Source organism: Ovis canadensis, chromosome 9, assembly GCF_042477335.2.
Source record: "Ovis canadensis isolate MfBH-ARS-UI-01 breed Bighorn chromosome 9, ARS-UI_OviCan_v2, whole genome shotgun sequence".
In the NCBI taxonomy this organism is placed as follows: Eukaryota; Metazoa; Chordata; class Mammalia; order Artiodactyla; family Bovidae; genus Ovis; species Ovis canadensis.
In genome coordinates, this window is record NC_091253.1 from 93,101,815 (window position 1) to 93,128,005 (window position 26,191).

The 26,191-nt window shown below is 42.1% G+C and overlaps 1 protein-coding gene and 1 pseudogene across 5 annotated transcripts in view; one reads left to right on the plus strand and one right to left on the minus strand.

Annotated features, from left to right (window-relative positions):
* Positions 1–9,586, plus strand: part of CDH17 (cadherin 17) — an 85,559-nt gene extending 75,973 nt beyond the window's left edge. For all 5 annotated transcript variants that reach the window (XM_069601173.1, XM_069601170.1, XM_069601171.1 and 2 more), the window contains 4 exons: positions 1,731–1,970; positions 6,175–6,291; positions 6,426–6,539; positions 8,753–9,586. In XM_069601173.1, coding sequence (XP_069457274.1) covers positions 1,731–1,970; positions 6,175–6,291; positions 6,426–6,539; positions 8,753–8,853 — 572 coding nt within the window. In that variant the 3' untranslated portion in view covers positions 8,854–9,586. The remainder of the gene's footprint in view (positions 1–1,730; positions 1,971–6,174; positions 6,292–6,425; positions 6,540–8,752) is intronic.
* Positions 9,587–19,783: 10,197 nt separating this feature from the next.
* LOC138446108 (peptidyl-prolyl cis-trans isomerase FKBP1A pseudogene) lies at positions 19,784–20,247 on the minus strand (annotated as a pseudogene).
* Between the last annotated feature and the right edge of the window lie 5,944 nt (positions 20,248–26,191).

The following is a 26,191-nucleotide window of genomic DNA, read 5'->3' on the forward strand; positions in this document are numbered from 1 at the left end:
ATAAACACAGATTTAGGGCAAAGAAAGAAACTTTCAAAATGTAAAGCCCAGGTTTGGGAGTGGGGGAATGGGAAAAATTCCAGTAGGTGGGAATCATGAAAATGGTCCCTGTCTGTGAAAAGCTGAAGAACAGCAAAGCACTGTGGTCATGTTAAACCAAGGAAGCTAGACCCGCAGATGTGTGTGCTGAACTTGAAATGGTTGTGGGTGAGCGCATGGACCTCGCTGAGGTAGGTGTGGGCTCTCTCTCTTGCTTCTAGTTAATGTGCTTCTAACAGATACGGCTATCACACTCCACACATGTAACTCTTGATTTAAAAAGCTCCTGATTTAATCAGCAGGAAGTTTCTGGTGAAATCTGTGCTCTGCCTTCTGCTAAAATGTACTGTGGGGTCAGCACTTCACTTTAGACATGTCCTAAAGCCTCTCACAGTTTAGAAGTGTCGGGAATCAAAAACAGGGTTCAAAACACTGCCCGGTGTGCAGTTGTTGGCCCTGGACTGATCCGTGTCGATGAAATGACTTGAAGAACCCGGTAGCTCTTCCTCCTTTGGTTAAGCAGACAGCTGGCGAGAAAAGCAGGCAAATCGAATTTACAGGAATTGAAGCAGGTTGGAGTCAGATATTGTAGGAACATCAGGGAGAATGAGAACCGTCAGTGTTACTGCTGTACTGACCGTCTCCTTCTAAGCACTTACCCCACACACAACACTATGGGGAGGGATTATTATTGATTATATTTGATGTATGAAGAAACCAAGATACTGATAAATAACTCGCCAATGATCACACAGTTATTAATTGTTCAGGCAACAAGGTCAAAATTTTTACCATGGTACCCCAGCAAATAACATTTGTACAGCTCTGTACAATTTTCTAAGAATACTACATGTTGGATCCTCATATAGTTACATTTTACAGCTGAAGAAATGAGGCTTAGAAAAAATTTTTTTAAATATTTATTCATTCATTTTGGCTGCATCGGGTCTTAGTTGTGGCACTTGGGCTTCTCTCTAGCTGTGGTGTGCAGGCTCAGCTCGGTAGTTGTGGAGCAGGTTTAGTTGCCTTGCAGCCGGTGGGATCTTAACTTCCCCGAGCAGGAATCAAATCCTCACCCTCTGGATTGGAAGGCAAAGTCTCAACCACTGGTCCATAGGGAAGTCCTGAGACTTAGAAAACTTAACAACCACGCCTAAGTCAGTGATGAGGAGCAATGGAAGTTGTGGGCTCTAGAGTCAGATCTCCTGAGCTGGAAGACTCTCCACTGCTGTGTGACCTTGTGCAAGTCACACAACTTCTCTGAGCTCCAGTCTTCTCATCAATAAATGTATGCAGAATTGTTTTGAACTAACATGTATAAAACATTAGCACATAATTCTTGGGTGTGTGCGTGTGTGCTCAGTTGTGTCTGACTCTTTGCAACTCCATGGACTGTAGCCTGCCAGGCTCTTCTGTCCAAGGAATTTTCCAGGCAATAATACTGGAGTGGGTTGCGATTTCCTCCTCCAGGGGATCTTCCCGACCCAGGGATCGAACTTGTATCTCCTGTGTCTCCTACACTGGCAGGCAGATTCATAATTCTTAGTTATTTTTATTATCAAGACTTTTAAAGCAGAAAATGAAACTAGGCCTGAACTGTAAATTTTTTTTTAAGGAAAGGAAATATCCTTTCTGACTGAGAGGAGAATGAGAGAGAGCAGACACCGTATTTCAATGATTCAATTCCTTAGGTGGATCCTACCTGAGCTCCACGGCGCAATTCCACCTGACCCTTACGGATGTGAACGACAACCCCCCACGGCTGGTCAAGGAGTACACAGGCTTGTTCTTTTGCTATCCGCTCAAAGCACCCGGAAGTCTCATTTTTGAGGCCACTGATGATGATGAACTGACATTTCGGGGTCGACACTTTACATTTTCCCTTGGCAGCGAAAGCTTACAAAAAGACTGGGAAGTTTCCAAAATCAATGGTGAGTTGTCAAAAGAACATTGAGAAAAACACTGATGGGCAATGAAATGAGCTTTTAATTTGCCTTGGTGTGTGTGCAGCAGTCAACACAGAGCTTTCTTCCACGGTCCAGAAAGGAAGTTCATGCTGTGAAAACTTGCACAGGCAAGCTCTCCAGAGGGTTGAAAGCCCCCAAGGTTGGGAAAAGACAGATTGTTAACACTCAGTGTCCCCTTTGGTGTACGCGAACAGTTCGACAGTAGTTGGTGTACATGAATTGTTTTGCAATCAGAGCAGCATTGCAAAGCAACCAGTGGCCGCTGAGAAACAGGTTTCATCATGATCTTTTAAAAACAGCTTTATTGAAATATAATTGACATACAATTAACAGCATATATTTAAAACATACAGTTTTATAAAAGTTGATATACGTATGTGCCACTGAAGCCATCAGCACAATCAGGTAAGACGACTCCACCAGCTCCACCAGGTTTGTTCATGCTCTGTTGCAATCCCTATTTTCCACCCCACGCTGTTCATCCCTCAGTCAGTTCAGTGGCTCAGTCGTGTCCAACTCTGCAACCCCGTGGACTGCAGCAGGCCAGGCTTTCCTGTCCATCAACCCCAAGTAACCACCGATCTGCTTCCTGTCGCTGTAGATTGGTTTGCATTTTCAAGAGTTTTATGTGAATAAAATAACAGCATGTAATTTTTTTTTGTTTGGTTAATTTCACTTAGTATAGTTATTTGGAGATTTCACTGTGTTATTGCATATATCAACACAGCACTCATTTGTATTGAAGAGGAGTATTCCATTGTATATCATGATTTATTAGTCATTGACTTATTACTACTTAAATTGCTTCCAGTTTTTGCCATTTCAAATAAAGCTGCTATGAACATTTGTGAAAAAGTACTTTGTAGGAGCCTGTGCTTCCATTTTTCTTGGTCAAATACCTGGAAGTGGTCATATGGTAGCTATATGGTCAAATTTTAAGAGGATATAAAATTGCTTCCCAAATAGTCTGTAACGTGTTACATTTCCACCAGTGAATGAGAATTCTAGTTGCTTAATATTCTTCCCAATGCTTGTTATGCTCAGTCTTTTTAATTTTAGCCATTGCAGTGGGAGTGTAGTGTTTCATTATGGTTTTAATTTACATGGCCTTAATGATTGATGGTGTTGACCAGCTTTTCATAAGCTTATTTGCAATCCATATATCCTCATTAGTGTAGTGTCTGGTCAAATATTGTGCTTGCTTAAAAAATTAAGCAAAGGTTTGACTTCTATTGTGGTCTTTGTCAGATATGTTTACAAATTTTTTTTCCAAGGCACTGTTATATTTTTATTTTGTAATAGTACCTTTTGAAGAGCAAATTAAGTTTTGATGAAATCTAATTTATTGATATTTTCCCCTTATAATTTGTGACTGTTATGCATATTCTCTAAGAAATTTTTGCCAAGGTCACTAAAGTTTTCTAAGTTTTTTTTTTTTCTTCCAGAGGAAAAGAAAGCTATGGTTTTAGCTTTTACAATTAGCTCTATGATCCATTTCAAGTTTATCTTTCTTGCATGTATGGTAAATGTCAAGATTCATTTTTTTTAAATATGGCTAATTATTTAAACACTGTTTATTGAAAATATCCTTTTCACATTGAATTGTCTTGGCAGCTTTGTTAAAAATCAAGTGACCACATATACATGGATCTATTTCTGGACTCTCTCTTTTCTGTTTCATTGAGCTCTTTGTCTATCTTTATAGCAACACCATAATGTTTTGATAATTTCAGCTCAATAATAAGACTTGAAATCAGGTAGTGTAAATGTCCTTGCTTTGTTTTTTTCAAGTTTATTTTGCATTTTTACATAAATTTTTGAATTAAGCTTGTCTGTTTCTACCCCCAAAACCTATGCTGGTTGTAATTGAGATAGTATGAATTGGTGCCTGAATTTGAGGGAGAATTTAAATCTTAACAAAAAATTTCCTAATCCATGAATATGATTATGTCTCCACTTATTTAGGTCTTTCTAATTTCTCTGAGCAATGTGTTTTAATTTTTTAAGTATAGTTTTACAGAATTTCCCATGAGCACTTCATATTTTTATGCTGTTACGAATACTTAAAAATTTTAATTCCAGGATATAGAAATATAATAGATGATTTTCTTATACAGATCTTGTAGCGTATAACATTGCTGACCTCACTTGTAAGTTCTCTCTCCCTTTTTTCCTTACATTTTCATATTTTTTCTACATGTTGTCTGTGAATCATAATAGCTTTATTTCCTTTCCAATTGGATGGCTTTTTATATGTTTAGCTTGCTTTCTTACTGGTTAAAATCACCAGGACAATGTTCAGTGAAGGTAGTGAGAGAAGAAACAATTTGGCTTCTGATCTCAGGGAGAAGGCATTCAGAATCTCTCACTGTTAGGTATAAAGTTAGCTACAAGTTTTTGTAGATGTCCTTTATCAGAGTGAGGACTTTATCTTTTATTCCTAACTTGCTGAGAGGTTGTTTTGTTTTGTAATGAAGTATGATGCTAAAAACTTCAGGTGTTTTTTCTGCATCTATTTAGATGATTGTTGGTTAATTTAGGTTTTTGTTGTTTTGTCTGTTAGTTGGTGAAATATTTCTGTCAACTTTTATATCTTAATTCAGTCTTTTCCTGAGATAAGGCCTACTTGATGGTGAAATATTAGCATTTTTATAAGTGATTGGATTCAATTTGCTAAAATTTTAAGAACATTTCTATTTATATTCATAGGGATATTGCCCTATATTTTTCCCTTCTAGGGCCTGTGTCTGATTTTGGTATCAGAGTAGTACTGGCTTCATAGAATGATTTAGAAAGTGTTCTACCTCTTCAATTATCTGGAAGAATTTGTATAAAATTGCTTTTTATTTTTTCCTTCAAGTTTGAAAGAATTCACCAGTGAAGCCTTCTGACTCCAAGTTTTCTTTGTAGGAAGTCTTAACTACAAATTCTATTTCTTTAATAGATAAGGGACTACTCAAGTTATAGATTTATTTTTGGTTGAGCTTGCTAGTTTGTATCTTTCAAATGATTTCTCTATTTCAATAGATTTGTCTAATTTATTGGCATGAAGTTGTTCATAATATTTTATTACTTTCAATAATTACAGAGTATGTAGTGATATCACTTCATTCTAATACTGGAAATTTTTGCCTCTTTTTTGGTCCTGATCAGTCTGGCTAGAGGTTATTAATCACACTGAAGGAGCTTTTGGTTTCACTGATTTTGCTTTATTTTTTTGTTTTATATTTCATTTCTCTGATCTTTATAATTTCCTTTATTCTTCTTATGTTGTTTTTAACTTGCTTTTTGGTACTGTTTTTATTAAGATGGAAGCTGAAGCAACTGAGATTTTTTTGTTAGTGTAGGCATTTGGTGTTATAAATTTATCTCAGTGTCGTATTAGCTGTATTCCATAAAGTTTGATGTGTTTTCATTTTCATTCAGTTCAAAACATTATCTAACTTCCCTTTAGATTTCTCCTATGACACTTGGGTTATTTAGAAGTAGGGTATTTGGTTCTCATATATGTGGGGATTGCCCACATCTTCCTGGTTACTGATTTCTAATTTAATTCCATGGTGACCTGAGAACATGTGACTGGGATACTTTTAAACTTACTCAGTTTTTCTTTCAGTACTTTACAGTCATTCCTTCACCGTGTTCTGGATTGTATTGGTTCTTTGTTCTTTTGAGTATAATATCCTTTTTTCTCTGGATACCTTCAAGATTTTCTTTTTCACTAGTTTTCAGTAAATTGAGTATTATGTGCCTTGGTGTAGTTGTGTTTATTTTTCTTTTTCCTGAGATTTGCTGATCTTCTTGGATCTGAGGATTTATAGAGTTTTCATCAAATTCTAAAAACGTTAGCAATTACTTCTTCGAATATGCTTTCTAATGCAGTGTTTGTGACCACTTTATGGAACATAACTACCAGGAGTAATGACAACCTACTGCATTTGGTGTTCATTTCTACAGCGAAGTCAGGAATTGAGAATTTGATGGCTGCTTCAGCACCCTTTTTAACATTATGGAGGGTACCTGTGGAGTGGTGATACTTGGGGTAGTTTAACTCACACTTTCATCTAACCATTCATGTATGGGGCAGAGATGAGCTTTATTCCTGCTCATCCAGGGGCCCACAGTTGTGTTTTCATGTCAGTCATTTTTTTTTTCCCTATTCTGACAGGAACTCATGCCCATCTCTCCACCAAGCACACGGGCTTTGAGGAGAGAGTTTACAACATCTCAATCCGTATCAGTGATGGTGACCGGCAACCCTTGGAAGGGATTGTCTCTTTACCAGGTAGATATTTTGCTGCAGGCAACTTCGGATAATGTTGTCTCTCAATATGGTAATTTGTGAGAATTCTTATCTTTAATACCAGATTCTTCAATTGTTTGCTTGAAAATTTATCTACCAAATATTCTGTTTCTCAGTTACTTTCTGCAAGTGTGTGGAAAATAGGTGTTTCCGGCCAGCGGCTCACATGCCTGGGATACCCCCAGTGGGCATGGCAGTTGGTATACTCCTTGCCACCCTTTTGGTCATCGGTGAGTATAGTTGCTCAGATTTAAGGATTTCTGTCATGTTTCTGCCTCAGAAACATGAGCTCACATGAGGGTCTGACTTCATGGGCTGAGCTGGGGTTGCTCAGATGGCAACCTGGGCAATAACCAAGAATACAGATCACCAGTACACCTGATTGGGAGTTACTGCTTTGGTACTACCCTCCACCCATCACTGCCTTGCTGGTTAGTTTAAAACCAGCAAGTTTTTTAAACCAGTTAGTATAAAACCACATAGGCGGCTTTAAAGAATAAATTACTATATCTCACGCTGAGTCACCAAGCTTTCACGATGAAGGGGAAAGACATGCAGCAGCTGTGCCTCGGCCATGTGTCAGGCACTGTGCCTGGTGGGAGGCCCGGTGAAGGACATAAACGGCTCTTTCGCTCACAGAGCTTAGGGCCTGGTCCGCCATTGTTGGAATAGATAGAAGCTAGTCTTCCAGTGGAGATGCGGGCTCATCTGAAGGACCTGACATGTTGCAGAACTCCCCCTTTTATGTTTTTGTCACTGTGGACCTTGATTCTTTATTAACTCAGAATAATTCCACTGCGTCGCAGGCCTCACTCTGCCCTGGCCCCTAGACATCAGAGTTCCCTGTCTTCCTTTTTGTAAACAGCTCAGTGTCTACTGTAGTCTTTACCCTCTTTCAACAGGTGTTCTCACCACAAATTATGTATTAGAAGTAGATACTCATCAGTTCACATGCACCTGAGTGAAGGAGTTGACACAGTTTCACATCCTTTCTCTTTTAAAGGAAGAGCTGGGGTTATTCTAAGTCTTTTTCATTGTTCTCTTGGCATCTGTTCTTTTCTGCCATCATCCAGTCTACCACCCTGGATTCTGACTCGTAGCTCTAAAAGGGATCTCATTTCTTTATACCCTTCTGTTTGTATTCCTCATTATTATGACATAGAAAGGCCTTTGTGACGTGACCATGACCCATCCTAATATGTACATAGTAGCAGTAATGTGAGTTGCTCAGTTGTGTCCGACCCTTTTCGACCCCATGGACCATAGCCCGACAGGCTCCTCTGTTTATGAGCTTCTCCAGGCAAGAATACTGGAGTGGGTTGCCATTCCCTTCTCCAGAGGACCTTCCCGACCAAAGGATCGAACCTGGGTTTCCTGTATTTAGGCAGATTCTTCACTGTCTGAGCTACAAGGAAGTCCCTAATATGTGCATGGTGACCATCATTTCTCTCTGACAACAATTTGGTGCAAACCTTTTATGCTAATTGAGCTGGCTTTTGAGATTTACTCACTTACCAAACTCCCCCCTACCTCTGTGCCTTTTCTTATTCTATTTGTCTTCTCATCTTGAAAGGATTTTTGGGCTTACATGCCATGGTTTTCTAGCATGACCATTTACTCTCAAAATTTTACCACAAGTTAAAGATTGGATGCGACTGGTGATCTACAGACAGAAGTAATAGGATCTTGTAGCTTCATATCCTTACATTTTTTTCAAACTAGGAGGATTGGGATTATTGCAAGATTCTTAATGGGCCTCTGAGCCTTCAGTCTTTTCTGCCGTTATTCCTCCTGTGACCCTAATGCCAGGTTAATTTCCTAAAAACAATTTCCTTTTCTATATAGGTCTCTGGCTTGTAGTATACATTTAGGGCTAAAACACACAATGTAATTTTGCAGGAGGTCAGAGATGAGGGAAAGCAGAGAGGTTAGGTAGTCTACTCAAGCTGGAGCCACAAGGAAGGTGCAAAAGAAAATGGGATACTTGGTGAAAGTAGGCTTTAGGTAGATGGACGAATCCAAGAAAAGCTTTCTGGTTGTTCTCACTGGATTATTTCCTCCAGGGAAGGAGAAGGAGGACTGGAATCAACATCTATTGACTGTGTCCAGAGTTCAGGAACTCTGTCAGATACTCATACACTTAGTCTTCAGGGTAGTGCAGGCATAAAGTCCTATATCCCTTGACAGAGGCCTGGGGATAGCCATCAGCTTAGATATAACTTGGGACTTGTTACACACTGACAGCAAGAAAAGTGATAAGCATAGTTATCCAAGAAAACCCATGCCCAGAAGCCCTTAATCACCATGACAACGAAGCTTTGTTGACCCACTCACAAAATGAAATTATATGAGTCATTTTTTCCTACCAGAGTGCTACTTTATAAATGAATGTGACAATACATTGTAAGATTTCATCTATTTGACTCTGATTTTTCTCTTTTAGGTATAATTTTAGCAGTGGTGTTTTTCCGGATGAAGAGGGATAAAGGCCAACATAAGGCTGAAAGTGCTCAGGCATCTGAAGTCAAGCCTCTGAGAAACTGAATGTGAAAAAGAATGTTTGAGTTTATGTACCAAGTGCTATTTCAGTAACATAACCATTTAGTCCCATATTTTTACTTTTCATCCAACATGTGCACTGGAAGTTTTACAGATAAACTCTCTTGTCTTTCAATATTTTATTACTTTTAGATATTTCATGTGCTATAGACATTAGAGATATTTTCCAGTTTCTCATGACACTTTTCTATTCTGCAAAAGTCGTAACTATTTCTCCAAACACAAAAATGTGTGTTTTTCCCTCTTAGGGAATGAGGGGCTGATGAAATACTCTGTTTATTTTTGCTTCCTCAAGAGATTTTATCAGTCACCCATCACAGAGCTTTCTGGATTCCATTTATGCTTTTTTCTAATTCCATCCCGTGTCTCCTTCCACCATATCTCCTTTGGTATTTCACTAATTTTAAAACATTTGTTGGAGAAAAGAACAAATCAGAGTCTCAGGAAAAAAAACAAAAGGGCAGACCTGTCCCTCAGTTTGAACAGAAACTCTTGATCATTTGAAGAGGCCTGCTTCACAGACCCTGGTTGCAAACACCGACCACTCACCATATTTACTCACCACCTACCATGCTCGTGTGCTGTGCACGCTTCCTTTACGTGTATATTAATAAAGTCTTGGTTATTATATATTTAATGTCGAAGGAAAATAAGGAAGCATGAAAGATGTAGCGACAACAAGCAAAAATAAACATTGGCTGTGGTTTTGTTTCTTGGATTTCTTTGGTTCTGCTTCCTGGTTCTTTGCATTTCTTGAGGGAAGGACTAGATAGCAGTGGTGACCTATCATTAATCAAAATTACCTCTCATGTAAAATTAACCCATAAAGAGGGGTCCACAATGAAATAAAAATTCACTGCGCTTATGATCATGGATTGGGATGTTCAAGGCAGATACATGAGGAATTTTAAATTTTTAAATAAGAAAACCTTAGATTTGGAAGCACTTCTAGGACCTGGAGCTGTTGTCTGGCTCCCAATTTGAGTCTTGAAAGCATTCAACATTACACAACCTCTCAGAATTTTCAAGAATTTTGGGGAAAACAACTTGTATCTGAAAAGGCGCTCCTACACTGATGGCTAAAGCAGGCCATGGAGTTCTGTTTTTCAAAAATACCCCTCTTTGTGGGCTTTTATTATAGATTTTTTGAAAGCAAAAAAGTAAGAAATTATGGAAACTCTGTTTCTAAGACCTCAGTATTATTTTCTTGCACAATGTTATCCTGTGCCCCAGCATAATACTGAGCTTTTTCACCTGTTTTTTTTTTTTTTGTTTTGTTTTTTTTCCACACAAGACTCATTGGAAGTCTCATGATGGGTGAGGTTCTCTCTTGTTTCACCAAATGCTGAAAGACCAAACAAAAGAAAATAAAAATCTAGGAGCACCAAAAGCAAATCTACTGCACAAATTTTACCCCAGCCTAAAGAATGGTCTAACTTCCTCAGCAACTTCTATAGGAAAATTTCTTGTGTGCTTTTGACCAAAGGTGACTGTGATTTAGGTCACTTAAAATTGCATCCTTGTTGTTCAGTCCCTCAGTTGTGTCCGACTCTGCGACCCCATGGACTGCTTATGGCAGATCACTTTATCATTCCTGAAAGACAGGCAGTTCCGTGGCAGGTCTGCTCAGGAGGCTCAGGAACCCCTCCTGCCTCAGTTCAGAGTTGTCCTCTCTGGACCAACTTGTAATAGTAGACTGATCACACATAACCATCACAAATCTAAAATCACTGCTTTTTCTCATCTAAAACCACTGATGAGTACTCATGCTTCTTCCCCTTGGTGGGCCCTCCATCTAAACCTTCTACTCCTTTCATGACCAGATCCTACCCATTCTTAGAGTCTTCAAGACCAATTTAAATACTGGTCCCTTTGGGAAGCCTTCTCTGAGGAAACTACAGGGACCCGGCCACCATCTCATCTAAACCTCTACACTGTGGTGAGGAAAAAGCCGGGGTCTATTCCCTCTGCTGGTGAGAGTGGCTCCATTTCCACCGGAAGACATCTTCCCCTCCCTGTTCCCCAGCTTTTCCACACCCCGTCTGTATAGTTTAGAGTCAACTTCCTGTTTCTCCCCATGTCCCTAGACTCATTTCTAGAATTTTGTCGAAACTCTCAGAAAACAGCTCTCTTTAAGCACAATTTGCTAAAGTAGGAGAAAATAAGCTTAGAGCATTCTAGTCACCATAAGAAGTAAGCCTGTCTCAGAGCAAGGACCATAGAGAGTTCAGAGGAGACTTTGAAAATGCTGAGTGCCTGCTCCAGCTCTGTCTGAGGGCAACCTTGCTCTGGACTTCCTTATCCTGTGAGGCGGTACGTTCCTTTTTTACTTAAAGCTCAGTGGAGTTCTGCCCTGGCAACTGGAAGAGTGGATGTTTGTACCTTACTTGTGGACCTTCTGTTCCACAACTGGAGCGTGTTTGACCTACCCAATTAATCTGGGGTTTCTCTGAATCCTTTCAGTGTCTCTCTGACAAGTCTTGGCTCATAGCGGCTCCTCCATAAGTTTTTAAAGGATGAATACATGAAATAGCTGATTCATTTAGGCCGTTTATGCCATTGTCATTTAAGAGGCAACCGTTAGACAAAATCGAAACTAATCCATTCTGTGTTTAGTTACGGTATCCTCAACGATACCTTAAACTCCCACTTCACCACGCTCTAATGTGCCGTTCCAACATCCTCAGAGCTGAAAGCAGTGGTGAATGAGGCCTGTGAGTGACAAACCCTGCAGGAATTTCTAGATGATTGAGAAGTAGCTGTGAGAGTGAGAGGGTCTCAGGAGCGGGGGTGGGATGTACTCCTGGGAGAAGCTATAAGGAAGGTCTTGGGGGTTTCTGGACAGCAGTAAATGAAGAGGAGAGATCTCAGGGTGGGGGTCCATGGTCTAGATACTCACAGGCAGGAATCTAAGGTTACCTCTGAAGTATCCAGGGCAAGAAGGAGAGAATTTGTTTCCAAGGTTCTGTATAATGCTATATGCAACATGGGAACTTGTTGAACTTGGAGACTGAAGAGTTACCTGAAAAGAAACAATGTCTTACAATTTTATTTTTAAAATTCATTTAAACTATTTTAAAAGGTACAGTTCAGTGGCACATTAAGTACATTCACATTATTGGACAACCACCACCGTCATCCATCTCTAGAACTTTTTCATGAATGTGTAGAGTTTCTAAATGAAACAATTAAAAGTGAACTCCTCATCCCTTCCTACCCCTAGTCCCTGGTAACAACTGTTCTAACTTCCTGTCTCCATGAATCAGGTATCATACACTATTTATTCATCATATTAGTGTTTTAAAATGGATTTTAAAATAGAGAGAAAAAAATCGCATTCAAACCTAGGAGTTATCTTATGAGGAGACTGTCTCAAAGCTAATGCTACTTTTGACTTTGCTGCAAATGTCCTTCTATACTTAGATGTATGTTTTACACATCTATGAAAATATCCATAAATGCATACAAAATGCACATGGGTTCTCCAAACACAGACGCTCTCATTGCTCCTAAATTTCTTCTCACCAAAGCCTGTATCCTTCTGGCTGAATCCCGAGACTGTGGGCAGCTGTTGGATGGCCAGCTCTCTACCACAGGGGTGCTCAGTGGACACATGTTAGAATCAACTGGGGGAGTTTTTCAAAAACACTCACTCTAGAGCCCCATCCCCAAATGAGTCAGCAACTCTGGGCAGGGTGTTTTAATATTCTGGAAAAAAAAAAAATCCCTGCGTGAGTCTATTGTGCAACCACGGCTGAGACCCCTTATTCCAGACAATCCTGAGAGGGGTTAGCACCAGGCTGGTGTGGAATATGATCCTCTGTGGGGTCTGAATTAGCATCTTTCTTCAGAACATCAGATTCCCAAGCCTCTCAACTTTCTGGCCCCTTGGACCCGAGCCTGCTCCCATTTTTTCCCATGTGGAAACAGGGACCATGACCTAGAGCTCAAGGAAGGTGGGGGGTTGCTGTCAAGAAAGCCATTCCTCGGCCCTCAAAGATCCTTCCGCTGAGAGAGGCCTGGTGGGTACAGACTCAGGTCACCCTGCCAGCGCGTCGGAGCCTGTGAACTACGACCATGAAGCTGAGAAGAAAGACACGCCTTTCACCTGTGGAAGAGCAGAACTTTTGTAGGCTAGAGCAAAAATTACTCCGAAAACACACATTTCTGTAAAGTGATCTTCTTGTGCTTGGAGACCTGGTTATTTAAAGGGACATTCCTGACAGTCTTCCCTGTAGCTAACATGGTAAAGAATCTGCCTGCAGTACAGAAGACTGGGTTTAATCCCTGGGTCAGGAAGGAGAAGGAAATGGCAGTCCACTCCAGTATTCTTGCCTGGAGAATCCCATGGACAGAGAAGCCTGGTGGGCTACAGTCCACGGGATTGCAAAGAGTCGGACACGACTGAGCGACTAATACTACTACTTCTTGACAGTGTTAAAGACAAAGAATATTTTTCATAACACAACTACTTCCCATTTTATTGGTTTTCAACTTGTACCTCGAGCATGGTACAGGCCCCATTAGACATGTCAAAAGGACTGTATGCCACCTGTTAGTCATGTGTCAGCCATCTGGGCCCTTCAGACAAGGAGGGTGGCATCCTGACACTGTCTAAAGGGGAAGGGACTGTCCTGGAACCCATGGGTAATAATGTCCACGGCTAGGGCACAAGTCACACTTGGGGCCTCCACAAGTTATTTGTCTCCAACAGCTCTTGGTGTGTTGGGACTGAAATCAAAGTCCACCCCTCCCCCCACCTTTTTACACACGATCCTCATCCTGGGAGTGTGCGGTGGGACAGGAAGAGGAGTGAAGCCCAGCTATGGAAACAAGGGCTCCTCTGATGGGGAGAAAGAGTTCTCATTCTTTCCATTGCAACAGCTGGGCTGAGGGGTAAGTCCCAGAGTTGGAAAGCTACACTGGAAGGGGAGGAGGGCAGACACCAGGGAGGTGGGAATAAAAATAGCACCTGTGTGCGTGCAGCATTTTGGTTACTTGAATTAAGCACAGGACTGGGAGGAAACAGAACGTATTTTTAGTAACCGAAGTTAAAGTGAGACTTTCTGGCTCTTGGCCAAGAGAAGATCCCAGAGGTGGAATTTTCGGGGGTCTGCTGCGGCCTTGGTTGGCGGCAGACACAGAGAACCAGGGAAAGGTCCCCTGAGGGGCAGGAGGGGAGAGGCCTCGGGGGGTCCCTGCCGAGTGTGGGCCTCTGTGGGGGGATCTCTGAGCGCCTTCCTGGGGCCTCTGAAGGGGAAGCCTCCCCTGGAGTAAGCAGGCCGCGCGCCTCGGTGCTGGATCACTGGCATCCCGGTTCCGGCTGAGCCGGAAGTCGGTCCTGGGGTAAGGCTTCCTCGGGGTGTGAGTTCTTCCCCGGTTGCTCCACGTCCTCCAGCTCAGTGTCAGTGACCCTTCCTTGGAAGGGCCCATGTGTTCTCCAGGAAGGGCTTTCAGGAAGTGGAGGCCGAGAAAGAAACAGGCAAGGGGAAGTTCTGTGAGAGGCAAGGCCTGTGAGGGATGAAGAAAGGAGGGTAAGGGGAGCCTGGGCCGTGAGGGAAGGGTGCTGGGCGTTGAAGGAGCCAAGGAGGGCGGGAGGACCTTTAGGAGGAGCCTCAGGCCCGCCGTGCAGCTCTGAGAGCCCAGGGCCAAACCCATGCCGAGCTCGAAGCAAAGACTGTTGGAGAAGCCCACGTTGGGCAGAAGCCTCCGATCTCAGAACCCCTGCTCTGCCAGGCTGCTGACTGGGGATGTGATCCTGAAGGTGGAGGTGGCGATCCTCCAGCTCCTGCAGTGAGGGGCTTCTTGAGGGAACATCTGATACCCTTCCCCACCCCCCCGCCCCGCCCCGCCCCGCCGCATCCCATGGCCGTCATAGTTAGGTTGCTGTTTTGTCCTTTTGCTTATCCGTAGGTGGGATATTTGTTGAGCCTCCACCATGGCTAACGGTAAAGAATCCTCCTGCCCATGTAGGAGACTCAGGTTCAACCTCTGAGTCGGAAAGATCCCCTTGGAGCAATGAAATGGAATGAAATCCACTCCAGTATTCTTGCCTGGAAAATCCCCTGGATGGAGGAGCCTGGGGGCTACAGTCCATGGGGTCACAAAGAGTCCAGCACGACTTGGAGACTTAAAAAAGCTACAACCACACCATGGCCTGATATTGAGCTAGTCACTAGGAACACAAATCACATTAGCTAGTAATTTTACAGCATTAATCATGTGCCCCGTACTATTCTAAATGCCTTACAAAATATTGTCATTGAGTCCTTACAACAACAGTATGAGGGAGATACATTTATTATGTCTATTGTACAGATCAGAAACTGCAGTAGAGAAAGGTGAAGTATGTAACTTGCTCAAGGTTGCATATCAGGTAAACAACCCCAGAAGTCTTAACTCTGAAGTCCATGCCCCAAACTACCATATTTCATCTAATCTAAGGAACCAGCTCTTGTGAGATGCATTGTTATTTCAAGTGACACTAAGAAAGAAAGAAAGAAAATGAAGTTGCACAGTCGTGGCCAACTCTTTGAGACCCCACGAGCTGTAGCCTTACCAGGGTCCTCTGTCCATGGGATTTTCCAGGCAAGAATACTTGAGTGGGTAGACATTTCCTTCTCCAGGGGCTCTTCCCAACCCAGGGATCGAACCCAGGTTTTCTGAATTGCAGGCAGATGCTTTACCATTTGAGCCACCAGAGAAGAAAGAAAAGAGCTCTGCAAATCAACGTTGCCATGCCATTATTAGTAAGATGCATCCTCAACTGCAGAGAGGTTAAAATGTGAAAAAGACAGTGAATCTTGAATTGATCATTGTTGCAAAGAGGCACGTCTCTGTTCTAAGGCACAATTGCACAAGGGAGACAACTTCAATGATCGTCGTGCAATGAGCTGAGCTTCAAGTCAGACTAAGGTGGAGTGCACACGGACTGCTTCGGTGGCAGAAACAGGCGACCTTCACTTCTATCTGAGGGTCTGGGAACCCACCGCAGAAGTGGCTCCCAGCTCTGCCTTAGGGTTTCTCCAAATAGAGAAGGGAAGGATAGAACTGGGAAATCTGGGGTATTTGAAGGGCCATGGTTGCTAATACGAATGCTAATATTAATTAGCAGTAGCTAACAATAGCTAATTGTTCAGTCTTCACCACGTGTCAGGCACCGTGTTTAGGGCTTTCCATGCATAATCCCATTTAATCTTCACAGAAACCCTTTGAGAAAGCACCCTTATGAGGAAGAATCCCAAGGCTGAGGAGGCGAACAGATTCATCTCGTACAGCACAATTAATAGGTAATGTACCAGGATAAGGGTCTCTGGCAGCTCAGCTCCCAACTCTCAGATTTTAACTACACTGCAGAGCCACCTCTAGGAAGCAGTTTAGTCTTATAACAATGTACTGTACACCTGAAATTTGCTAAGAGAGTAGAATTTCAGTGTTCTGTCTCACACACAAAAGGTAAATATGTGAGGTGATGGCTGTGTTGATTTAATTAGTTCAATAGGAGGAATTCTTTTACAACATGTACGTATATCAACTCATCACATTGTACACTTTTAAGTCTCTTGCTGTGTTAATTGTCCATTGCTATCTCTCTCAATAAAATGGGAGAAAAAAAAAGAGAGAGAGAATTGGTGATGAGACCTGCTCACCAAGATCACTCTCATCCACTGAGCTCTCCATTTCCTGGGAAAACCACGTGTGAGGGCTAAGTGTTGTCCAACCCAAGGGCTGAAGAGAGACCCTTGACAGACCAAAGACCTGATTCTGAAGTTGGGCATAGGATGAGTGATGGGCAGGAGGTTCTGAAAGCATTGGTGCAAGATTGGGGGCACTTAGTCATTTCAACAAGCAAGTCTTTGCTGAAAGCTCATCTCAAGGCAAAGATCTGTGCTGGGCATCTAGAGGACTTTTGAAAGAAGTCGTGGACTGAGCGTCAAATGCTGCACGAATGAAATATAACGTTGAATTCCTTTGCTGCTGCTGCTGCTAAGTCGCTTCAGTCGTGTCTGACTCTGTGCGACCCCATAGACGGCAGCCCACCAGGCTCCCCCATCCCTGGGATTCTCCAGGCAAGAACACTGGAGTGGGTTGCCATTTCCTTCTCCAATACATGAAAGTGAAAAGTGAAAGTGAAGTCACTCAGTTGTGTCCGATTCTTAGCCTCTCTTATCCAACCCCTACCTGCTCTGACCTCATCTCCTGCCTCCTCCCTCTTACTCACCATGCATTAGTCACACGGACCATCTAGCACTTCCTTAAGGGGGCAAATTCCTTCCCCTTCTGTTTCTTTACATGTGCCTCTGCCTCGAAGATTCTCCTACCTCTAACCTTCTTTTCTGTGTCCGCCCTTTTCTCTTGCTTTAGGTCTCAGTGTAAAGTTGGTCTCCTCCAAGCTGTCCTGCCTGTTATTATCCACCTGTTAATTTTCTTCCTAGCACTTTCATAGTGTATATTATGTCCTTTATTAGTTTGCTTCTTTAGGGGCAGAAACCTTGTTCGCTATTGTGTCCCTTCACTGAGCATGGTGCTGGCATGTAGGAGAGGCTCTGTATTTGAATAAGTGAATTGCTTAACTTAGAATCTAATTATGGAGCCAAGATGTACATCGATGGCAGCAAAGAGTTAGCTGCTGAACTTTCAATAAATGGAGAGATTGATGTGGGGAGAAAATGTCAAGGAGATACAAGCACTGAACGGGGTGGGCAGAATCCAGACTTAGGGATAGCCCTGGAGAAGAACCAGCTAGGAAAGAAAATCCAGTCTGTGGGAGAACACAAAAATAGTTTTCTCTTCCCTACAGGTTTGAAGCACCTTCAGTTTCAGTACCTGCAATCTGTCTAGCTTTACTTACCTCATGAGCTCTCCTCCTACTTACCAGAACATGAGCAAAGGCCACGGTGGCCAGCTGTCCAGGCTTCTTTCCCCAGAGTGCTCTGGTGGACTCCCTTGGGGAACCAAACACAACACTGAGATTGAACTCACCTATGGTTTCTCAGCCCAGGAATGAGGATGTTTGGGGGAAAATCAGCATGGATGCTGCCTCACCTCATGAAAAGTGATCCCCAAAGTCCATGGCTCAGAGTGTGAAGAATCAGCCTGCAAGGCAGGAGACCTGGGTTCAATCCCTGGTTGGGGAATATCTCCTGGAGAAGGAAATGGCTACCCACTCCAGTATTCTTGCCTGGGAAATTTCATGAACAGAGGAACCTGGTGGGTTACAACCCATGGAATTGCAAGAGTTGGACACGACTGAGTGACTAACACACAAAGTGCAGAGAGGACCTCAAATGGTCATATTTTAGAATCCCTTCAGGGAATGTAGATGCAGAGATGTAACTCATCAGCTATAGTGTCTTCCGTCAGCTATTCATCCCCACCCCACCACTGAGGTCTAATAGAGCACATTATTTGATTCACTTGCTTAAGAGTTGTACTTGCACAACTTTGAATTTCACGAATTTCCACACTGTACATTTTGAAGGTTAAGACTTGTTACCATTTGACACATGTTCTGCCTTATTCATCTTACATGTCTAGAAGGTGGTCTGTAGAGCATCAAGTCTTACTTTAATTATTTATTCATGTGTTCACGTCCCCTCACCCCACCCCTCTCCAGCACACACTCTGCGCAGCTTGAGGGCAAGAGACATGTCTTATTATCATTGTAACTCTGCTGCCAGCAAAGAATCTTTAATAAAACAGTTTCTTGGTAAGTGTTGAATTAAACTGCAGTATTCTAAGACCTTCCAGAAGTTCAGTTCTCTTTTTTAGTAAAGTTGCCTCAATTCACCTGAGCCCAAGGTTGTTTGCCTGTTGACTGTATAAAGCAAAATCTGTGTCCCTCCTTGTCAAAGACTGTTAAAGGGCAGAAATCTCATTTTATTTTATTTATTGTTTTTTGAGAAAAGCCACCATAAAGCACTTTTATTGCAATAGTAAAACTTGAAACTCATGTGTAGTGCAGGGGATGGGGGTAGGCTAAGGGAGTAGGCAGCAATTTCTCTCACCAAATCACTACACAGGACAGCAAAGGGGTGAGAGGGGGCAAGGAGAAGCCAGGAAACTCTGAGATCAGCAGGGGGAGCTGAGCATCAAAACACAGGAGATGCTGAAGCTGTGATGACCAGCATCATTTTCTTAAGACGACACTCAAGGATTTGTCATGATGGCTGCGCTTTCGTGGGTGTTAAGTGTCTACAAACAGCACCTTCAATTTAACTTTTGATTAAAGTTCTTGAAATTTAGGAAGTCGAGCTTGGACAGCTATGCGTTTACAAAAATCCTGGATATCCATTAGAAAAACCACAGGATGGAAAAAAAAAAAAAAGGCCAGGCCATGAAGGTTTCAGAGGTCCCTGCTGGCCTGGGGAACAGACATCTGCATATTCAACATCTCAGTGAAAACGATCTGCTTTCAAAAGGCAGAGGGTCTACGAAGAGGGTGAGGGTGGGGAAGTGGAGGCAAAGGCTCTCCCCCTTCCCACTGCGGTTTTGGTAGGGCTTTCAATTCAACTCGAGGACATCTCTCAACTTGGAGAATAATTTGGCCCTCAAAAGCGCCTCGAATCTGCTATAGCTTTGCAGCACAGCAGCAAGAACATTTAATATATAATAGATAAAACTTTTATCCAAAATAAAATAAAATAAAGATTCTTGCACCCTCCCCAACACCAATTCCTAGTCTAAAGTTAACCCATTACTTGTGCTGTTAATACTTGACTAATACTTAATTGGAAACCTAGATCCAAAGGACTGAAACTCAGTCTTCACCCCAAAACAAAAACAAACTGAGTAATTTGAGGTTTATGGCATATAGTTCAGGTCAACATACATACGAGGAGAAAGGGGAAGAGCAAAGCCAGTGACAGAACACATTCAGTCTGGGAAGATGTTTATACAAAGAGTGTAGTGGAACGGCAGGAAGAGCTCTATGCAGACTCGCTGTGTGCGTCTGGAGGCGCCAGATCCTTCTGTGGCACATCCAAGAATGGGGAGCTCAGGGAGGAGGCCACTCCTGCCATTCCAGTTTTAGAAGTTCCACGTCAAAGATGAGAGTGGCATTTGGTGGGATGATGCCTGGGTGCCCAGTGGCACCATAGGCATAGTCTGGGGAGATAGTCAGCTTGGCTGTCTGACCCACGCTCATCTGGGCAACCCCTTCTTCCCAGCCTCGGATCACCTCCTGCTTGCCCCGCACAAACTTAAAGGGCTTGTTTCTGTCCCTGGAGGAATCGAATTTCTTTCCATCTTCAAGCATCCCCATGTAGTGCACCACGCAGGTCTGGCCACGCTTCAGGAAGGTGCGCCCGTCTCCGAAAAGGTGCGCCCATCTCCGGGAGAGATGGTCTCCACCTGCGCTCCCATGGCTGCGGTAGCGGCGGACGCTGGGTTAGCCGACAGGCTGCGGGATGAGCAGCGTGGTCCGAGACCGGATCTCGCGGCGATTTCGCGGCTCTGCCTCGACCCTCCGCGCTATGGCCGCGCACCCAGAAATCTCATTTTAGCTTTAACTGGTCTGCGACTTCATTTGGGAAGCCTCGCCTTACCCACGATTAGACGTTATTGAACAAGAATACAGAAAAATGAAATGAAAGTTAAAAATAACTTTCTGCTATAGTGAAACAACAATTTAAAACTCTAAGCAAAACTCTTTGCCACAAACCTCAACCCAAGAATCCAGCTATTTCAGAATTTGTAGGGATTTAATTGCCACATTTCTGCCAAGGACAATACCATGCAGTGGAGCTAGGAATGAAGTCATTTGGGCATGTGTTTTCTGGAACTGTGCCCCAAATAGTTTTCTTCTTGACATACGCCCAGCTCTTTAATACAGCTTAGCATTAGTAATGCTCATAGTTTCTTTATAAAATCATGTTTAAAATATAAAGGAAGCATGGAAAGATGCTCAGAGTAAGGGAAAGGAAAGAAAAATAAGGAGGAAAGCATTTGTTGAGGATGAGTGACTACTCAACAAGAGTGCATCTTGAAAACTGCTCTGTCACTGAGAACCTTATCCAAAGAGTCAGCCCAATGATTGACATGACATTTGCCCCCTGAATTAGGACACTAAGGATTATTTTCTTTAGATTCATGCATTATTAATCCACACTTAATCCACAAAGGACTATTACTCTTTTTTTTTATTCCTAAGAAGCAGGCAGGAGCAGTGATGACCACCCTATACCTTTGCCCATGCAGTTTCCTTTCTGTCAATTGTTTCCCGCCACTCATGTCAAGTCTTCAGAAGGAATTTTGGATGTTCCCTGATTGCAGGTTCAAGGACTCTTCCACCAAAAGTTTATTAAGTAAATGTTTACAGTCATCTTTGCCCACCTTGGACTGTTCCTATCTCTGATATTTCACCACGATCAGAGCCTAAGATCATTTGGCAAATATTTTAAGGAAATAAAAGGTATGAAAATCCCTATTGAGGTCAGAACTATGGAATTACAGAGAGACTTGGTAGACTCCCCAGCAGCTGAGAACAGTCAGCTAGAGAGTGATGCAGAAATTCATAAACCACATTAAAAGTTTTGGTGCCCTGGAAAAAGCTATGAAATGTTCCAATCATTAAATTACTCAACTGAAATCACTTTCAGATGAGCAAATGCAGAACAAACCCAAGCTTTTAAACTACATCATATGTTCCGAAAGTAAAATGGAAAGCAGTAAAGGAGAGTGGTCAGTTCTTATCCCACCTGCTTATGCAGGTGATTTCAGTTTTAATACAAAGACATCTCCAATATATCTGCCCTCAGAGCTGAATATGTGAAAATAATAAGCTTGGACCACTGACTCAAAGGAGCTTAATTTTTAAATGGTTCTGCCAATTAGAGTGGTTGATGTCAGGACATTTAATACATAGTAGATAATAGTGTTCATAGTAATGTTCATTTCAGTGATACACAAACACACAGATAAATAATATCTGTGGTGAGAATAAGGTGAAAACTCTTGGCAGAGTAAGTAGCCCTATGAAAGAATAAAAACAGAGGCCAAAAAATTAAACAAAAACTTGCAGACTAAAGTGCTGAAAAAAATCAGAGAAGAAAATCATAAAAAGGAGTAAGTGATTGACAAGCTCAGCTGTAGTGAGGGGCCTTGGACTGATTAGTGTCAAGCAAATTTAATAACAACCTGGTGATCTGGAAGATAATAGTTGCAATTTGCACACAAGATCAATTAAGTAGACGTTGCCTCCAACTCCCTGTGCATTCCCTTGTATCATCCCCTTACCAAAAGTGTGGGTGGGATATGGTTACACAATACTAGTGAATAGAATCTGGAAGAAGTGATGGGTGTCACTGCTGATATTAGGTAAGAGAAAGACTGTAGTTTCTCTCGGGCTGCCCTCTCATTCTCACTCTCTGATTTGCTTGCTTTGGGGAAGCCAGCTGCCACCCTGGAGCTGTCCTAAGGAGACAGTCACGTGACAAAAACCCTCCTGTTTCTGGGCGATAGCCAGGGTGAACCCGAGGCCTGCCAGCAGCCATGGGCATCCAAGCACATTCCTGCAGTCATTTGCTGCGTTAGGAATATGTATTAATAGACATGGATTGCTTTCATTTATCTCAAGAAGTACGACTGCGCTATTAATATTACTGAAAATCACATTGTAGCCACTCCCTAATCTAACAGCAAAGAGTGATGGCCCTGTGGGCTTAAGGATAAAGGTGGAAGATATCCTTCCTCAATGAATGAGCAAAGAAGATAGATGTCCTCTCACATTCAATTTACTCTTTAGTCTCCTAATTCATGGTTTCACTTATCATTTCAAGGTCTGTTTAGAAAATTCCGATCTGTTTTGGCTAGACAGACAAAAATAGATGACTAAGAGCCAAAACAAAATATTTAAGAAACTGTGATCTTTTTAAATGGGATTTGTTTTTAAGTCACTTTCTCTTTCGAAAAAAGATAACAGGAAGGAAAACAGTTTAACAGGGCTGCTTGACACAGCCATTTGGATGTGGTTATTTTGATTTAGGAAGTGTTTTGGTGTAACTGTTTTGATCCCAGTATTCCGATGAAAAGGAAAAATGCTGTTTACTTTTAAAATTTTCCAAGTGATATGCCCAGTAAATTAGTGGATCTTTCTGTCCTGACCCTCCCTCACCCTGGATCACTCTGATCTTAATTTCCAGGCAGTAGTTGATGGTGAGATGAAACTTAGGGGTTGGGTAAGGATGACAATTTCAGAGTGATATTTAAAATGTAAAATTTTAGTGGCACAATTTTGGGGGATATTCAAACAATCTGATTATCAATATGGCCATTTCAAATTGTCAGGTACTTGGAGGTATGATATTTTTGCTAATATCTCTTTGTTTATGTGACCTTACTCAAAATGTGTAATATCCACTAATATAACTTATGTAAGTGTTTTCCAGAAGGCAATGGCAACCCACTCCAGTACTCTTGCCTGGAAAATCCCATGGACAGAGGAGCCTGGTGGGCTGCAGTCCATGGGGTCTCTAAGAGTCGGACATGACTGAGCGACTTCACTTTCACTTTTCACCTTCATGCACTGGAGAAGGAAATGGCAACCCACTCCAGTGTTCTTGCCTGGAGAATCCCGGGGACGGGGGAGCCTGGTGGGCTGCCGTCCATGGGGTGGCACAGAGTCGGACACGACTGAAGCGACTTAGGAGCAGCAGTAGCAGCAAGTGTTTTCCAGATTTAAATGTAGATGGATATCAGTTACATGAAATGCTCTCTGGAATGCACTATAATGTAATGATTAAGAATACAAGATAATATACTCTATAATGAAGTATGTAATACTATACACTATATTAATACTCTATAATAAATAGGAAAAGGAGTACGTCAAGGCTGTTTATCGTCACCCTGCTTATTTAACTTCTGTGCAGAGTACATCATGAGAAATGCTGGGCTGGAAGAAGCACAAGCTGGAAACAAGATTGCCAGGAGAAATATCAATAACCTCAGATACACAGATGACACCACCCTTATGGCAGAAAGTGAAGAGGAACTAAAAAGCCTCTTGATGAAAATGAAAGGAGAGTGAAAAAGTTGGCTTTAGCTCAACATTCAGAAAACGAAGATCGTGGCATCTGGTCCCATCACTTCATGGGAAATAGATGGGGAAAAAATGGAAACAGTGACAGACTTTATTTTTATGGGCTCCAAAATCACTGCAGATGGTGATTGCAGCCATGAAATTAAAAGACACTTATTCCTTGGAAGAAAAGTTATGACCAACCTAGATAGCATATTCAAAAGCAGAGACATTACTTTGCCAACAAAGGTCCATCTAGTCAAGGCTATGGTTTTTCCTCTGGTCATGTATGGATGTGAGAGTTGGACTGTGAAGAAGGCTGAGCGCTGAAGAATTGATGCTTTTGAACTGTGGTGTTGGAGAAGAATCTTGAAGGTCCCTTGGACTGCAAGGAGATCCAACCAGTCCATTCTAAAAGAGATCAGTCCTGGGTGTTCTTTGGAAGGAATGATGCTAAAGCTGAAACTCCAATACTTTCGCCACCTGATGCGAAGAGTTGATTTATTGGAAAAGACTCTGATGCTGGGAGGGATTGGGGGCAGGAAGAGAAGGGGATGACGGAGGATGAGATGGCTGGATGGCATCACCAACTCGATGGACATGAGTTTGAGTGAACTCTGGGAGTTGGTGATGGACAGGGAGGCCTGGTGTGCTGTGATTCATGGGGTTGCAAAGAGTCGGACACAACTTAGAGACTGAACTGAACTGAACTGAATATAATATATAATATTAGTATAAGCCGCTCTGTAATATAGTGGTTAAGAATACAAGATAATATAATGCTATGTATTGTTATCAGAAATGCATATGTCTAAGTTGAATCTGGGAAGGCAATTCCATTGATAATATCATACACTGATAAAATATAGATGAGAATTATTAAGATGTCCCCGGTGGTCCAGTGGTTAAGACTCCATGCTTCCACTGTGGGCAGCATGGTTTTGTTCCCTGGTTGCAGAGCCAAATCCTACAGGCTCACATGCCATGTGATGTGGCAAAAAAAAAAAAAAAAGAATTATGTAAAGTTGTTAATATTAGGAATTCCCAAACATGGCTGCATATCAAGAACCATCGAGAAAGATTTCACCTTCCTATGAAGATTAAGGAGAAAAATTTCACTCTTTCTGTGAAGAGTAATGAGTTTTGGATTTAATTTCAGACCATAAGCAACTAGAAAATAGGGTAAAATAGATGAAACGGTCGTTTTCATACAATGGACAACAGGCAGCACATTGATTCTTGAGAGAAGGAAAAGAGATGAGCCCTGTGAATCCTGTGAATCCCCCAACCTTCTGCCCACAGGTAATTTATGGATCAATTTATGGATGATATGGCAGGAGGGAATCCAGAGACTTGCTGAGTTGAAGAGATAGAGACAAAGTTTGGGGGAGACTGAGGTGGCTGAACTTGTGGGACAGAGTTCCAAAAAGGAGGGAGTAACACAGAAAAAAAAAACTCACTTGTGTAGGGATTCCTTTGCGTCTTTGCTGAGTACTATGCTGTATAAAGTGTGAAATTCCACAAGCCTGGGTACAGAATGACCAGAGTTATAAACTGAATAATTCCCAAAGCTCACACAGGGAGGGAAAAATTTGAAATCTGGTTATTCAGTCTGATGAATCCTTTACATCATCTACAATGTTCAGTAGAGGGCCCAGAAGAATCACATCATAGTAATAATACTCTAGACTACCCTAGCTTCCCTGGTGGCTCAGCAATAAAGAATCTGCCTGCAATGCAGAAGATGCGATAGACATGGGTTTGATCCATGGGTCAGCAAGATCCTCTGGAGAAGGAAATGGCAACCCACTCCAGTATTCTTGCCTGGAAAATCCCACAGGCAGAGGAGCCTGGAGGGCTACAGTCCATCTAAGGGGTTGCAATGAGTTGGACACAGCAGAGTACACACACACACACACACAGTTATATTAGAAAAGATGGCCAAAATTAATGATCTAAAATCTCACCTTAAAACACAAGATGAAGAAGAGTAAGTTAAACCTAAAGTAAACAGAAAAAAGAAATAATAAAAAGCCAAAAACAATAAATTAAAAAATGGGGGGGGGAAGTAGCTCAAATCAGTTCATGTAAAGGCTGATTCTTTGAAAAGATCATTGAAACTGATGAACATTTAGCTAGACTGTTCAAAAAGAGAGAGACACACACACACCCAGAGACACAGAGAGAAGACACACATTACCAATACCAGAAATGAAAGAAGGAATATCACCACAGATCTTACAGATGTTAAAATGCAGTTATGGACAAGTGTATACCAACAAATTAAAAAATTTAGACAAAATG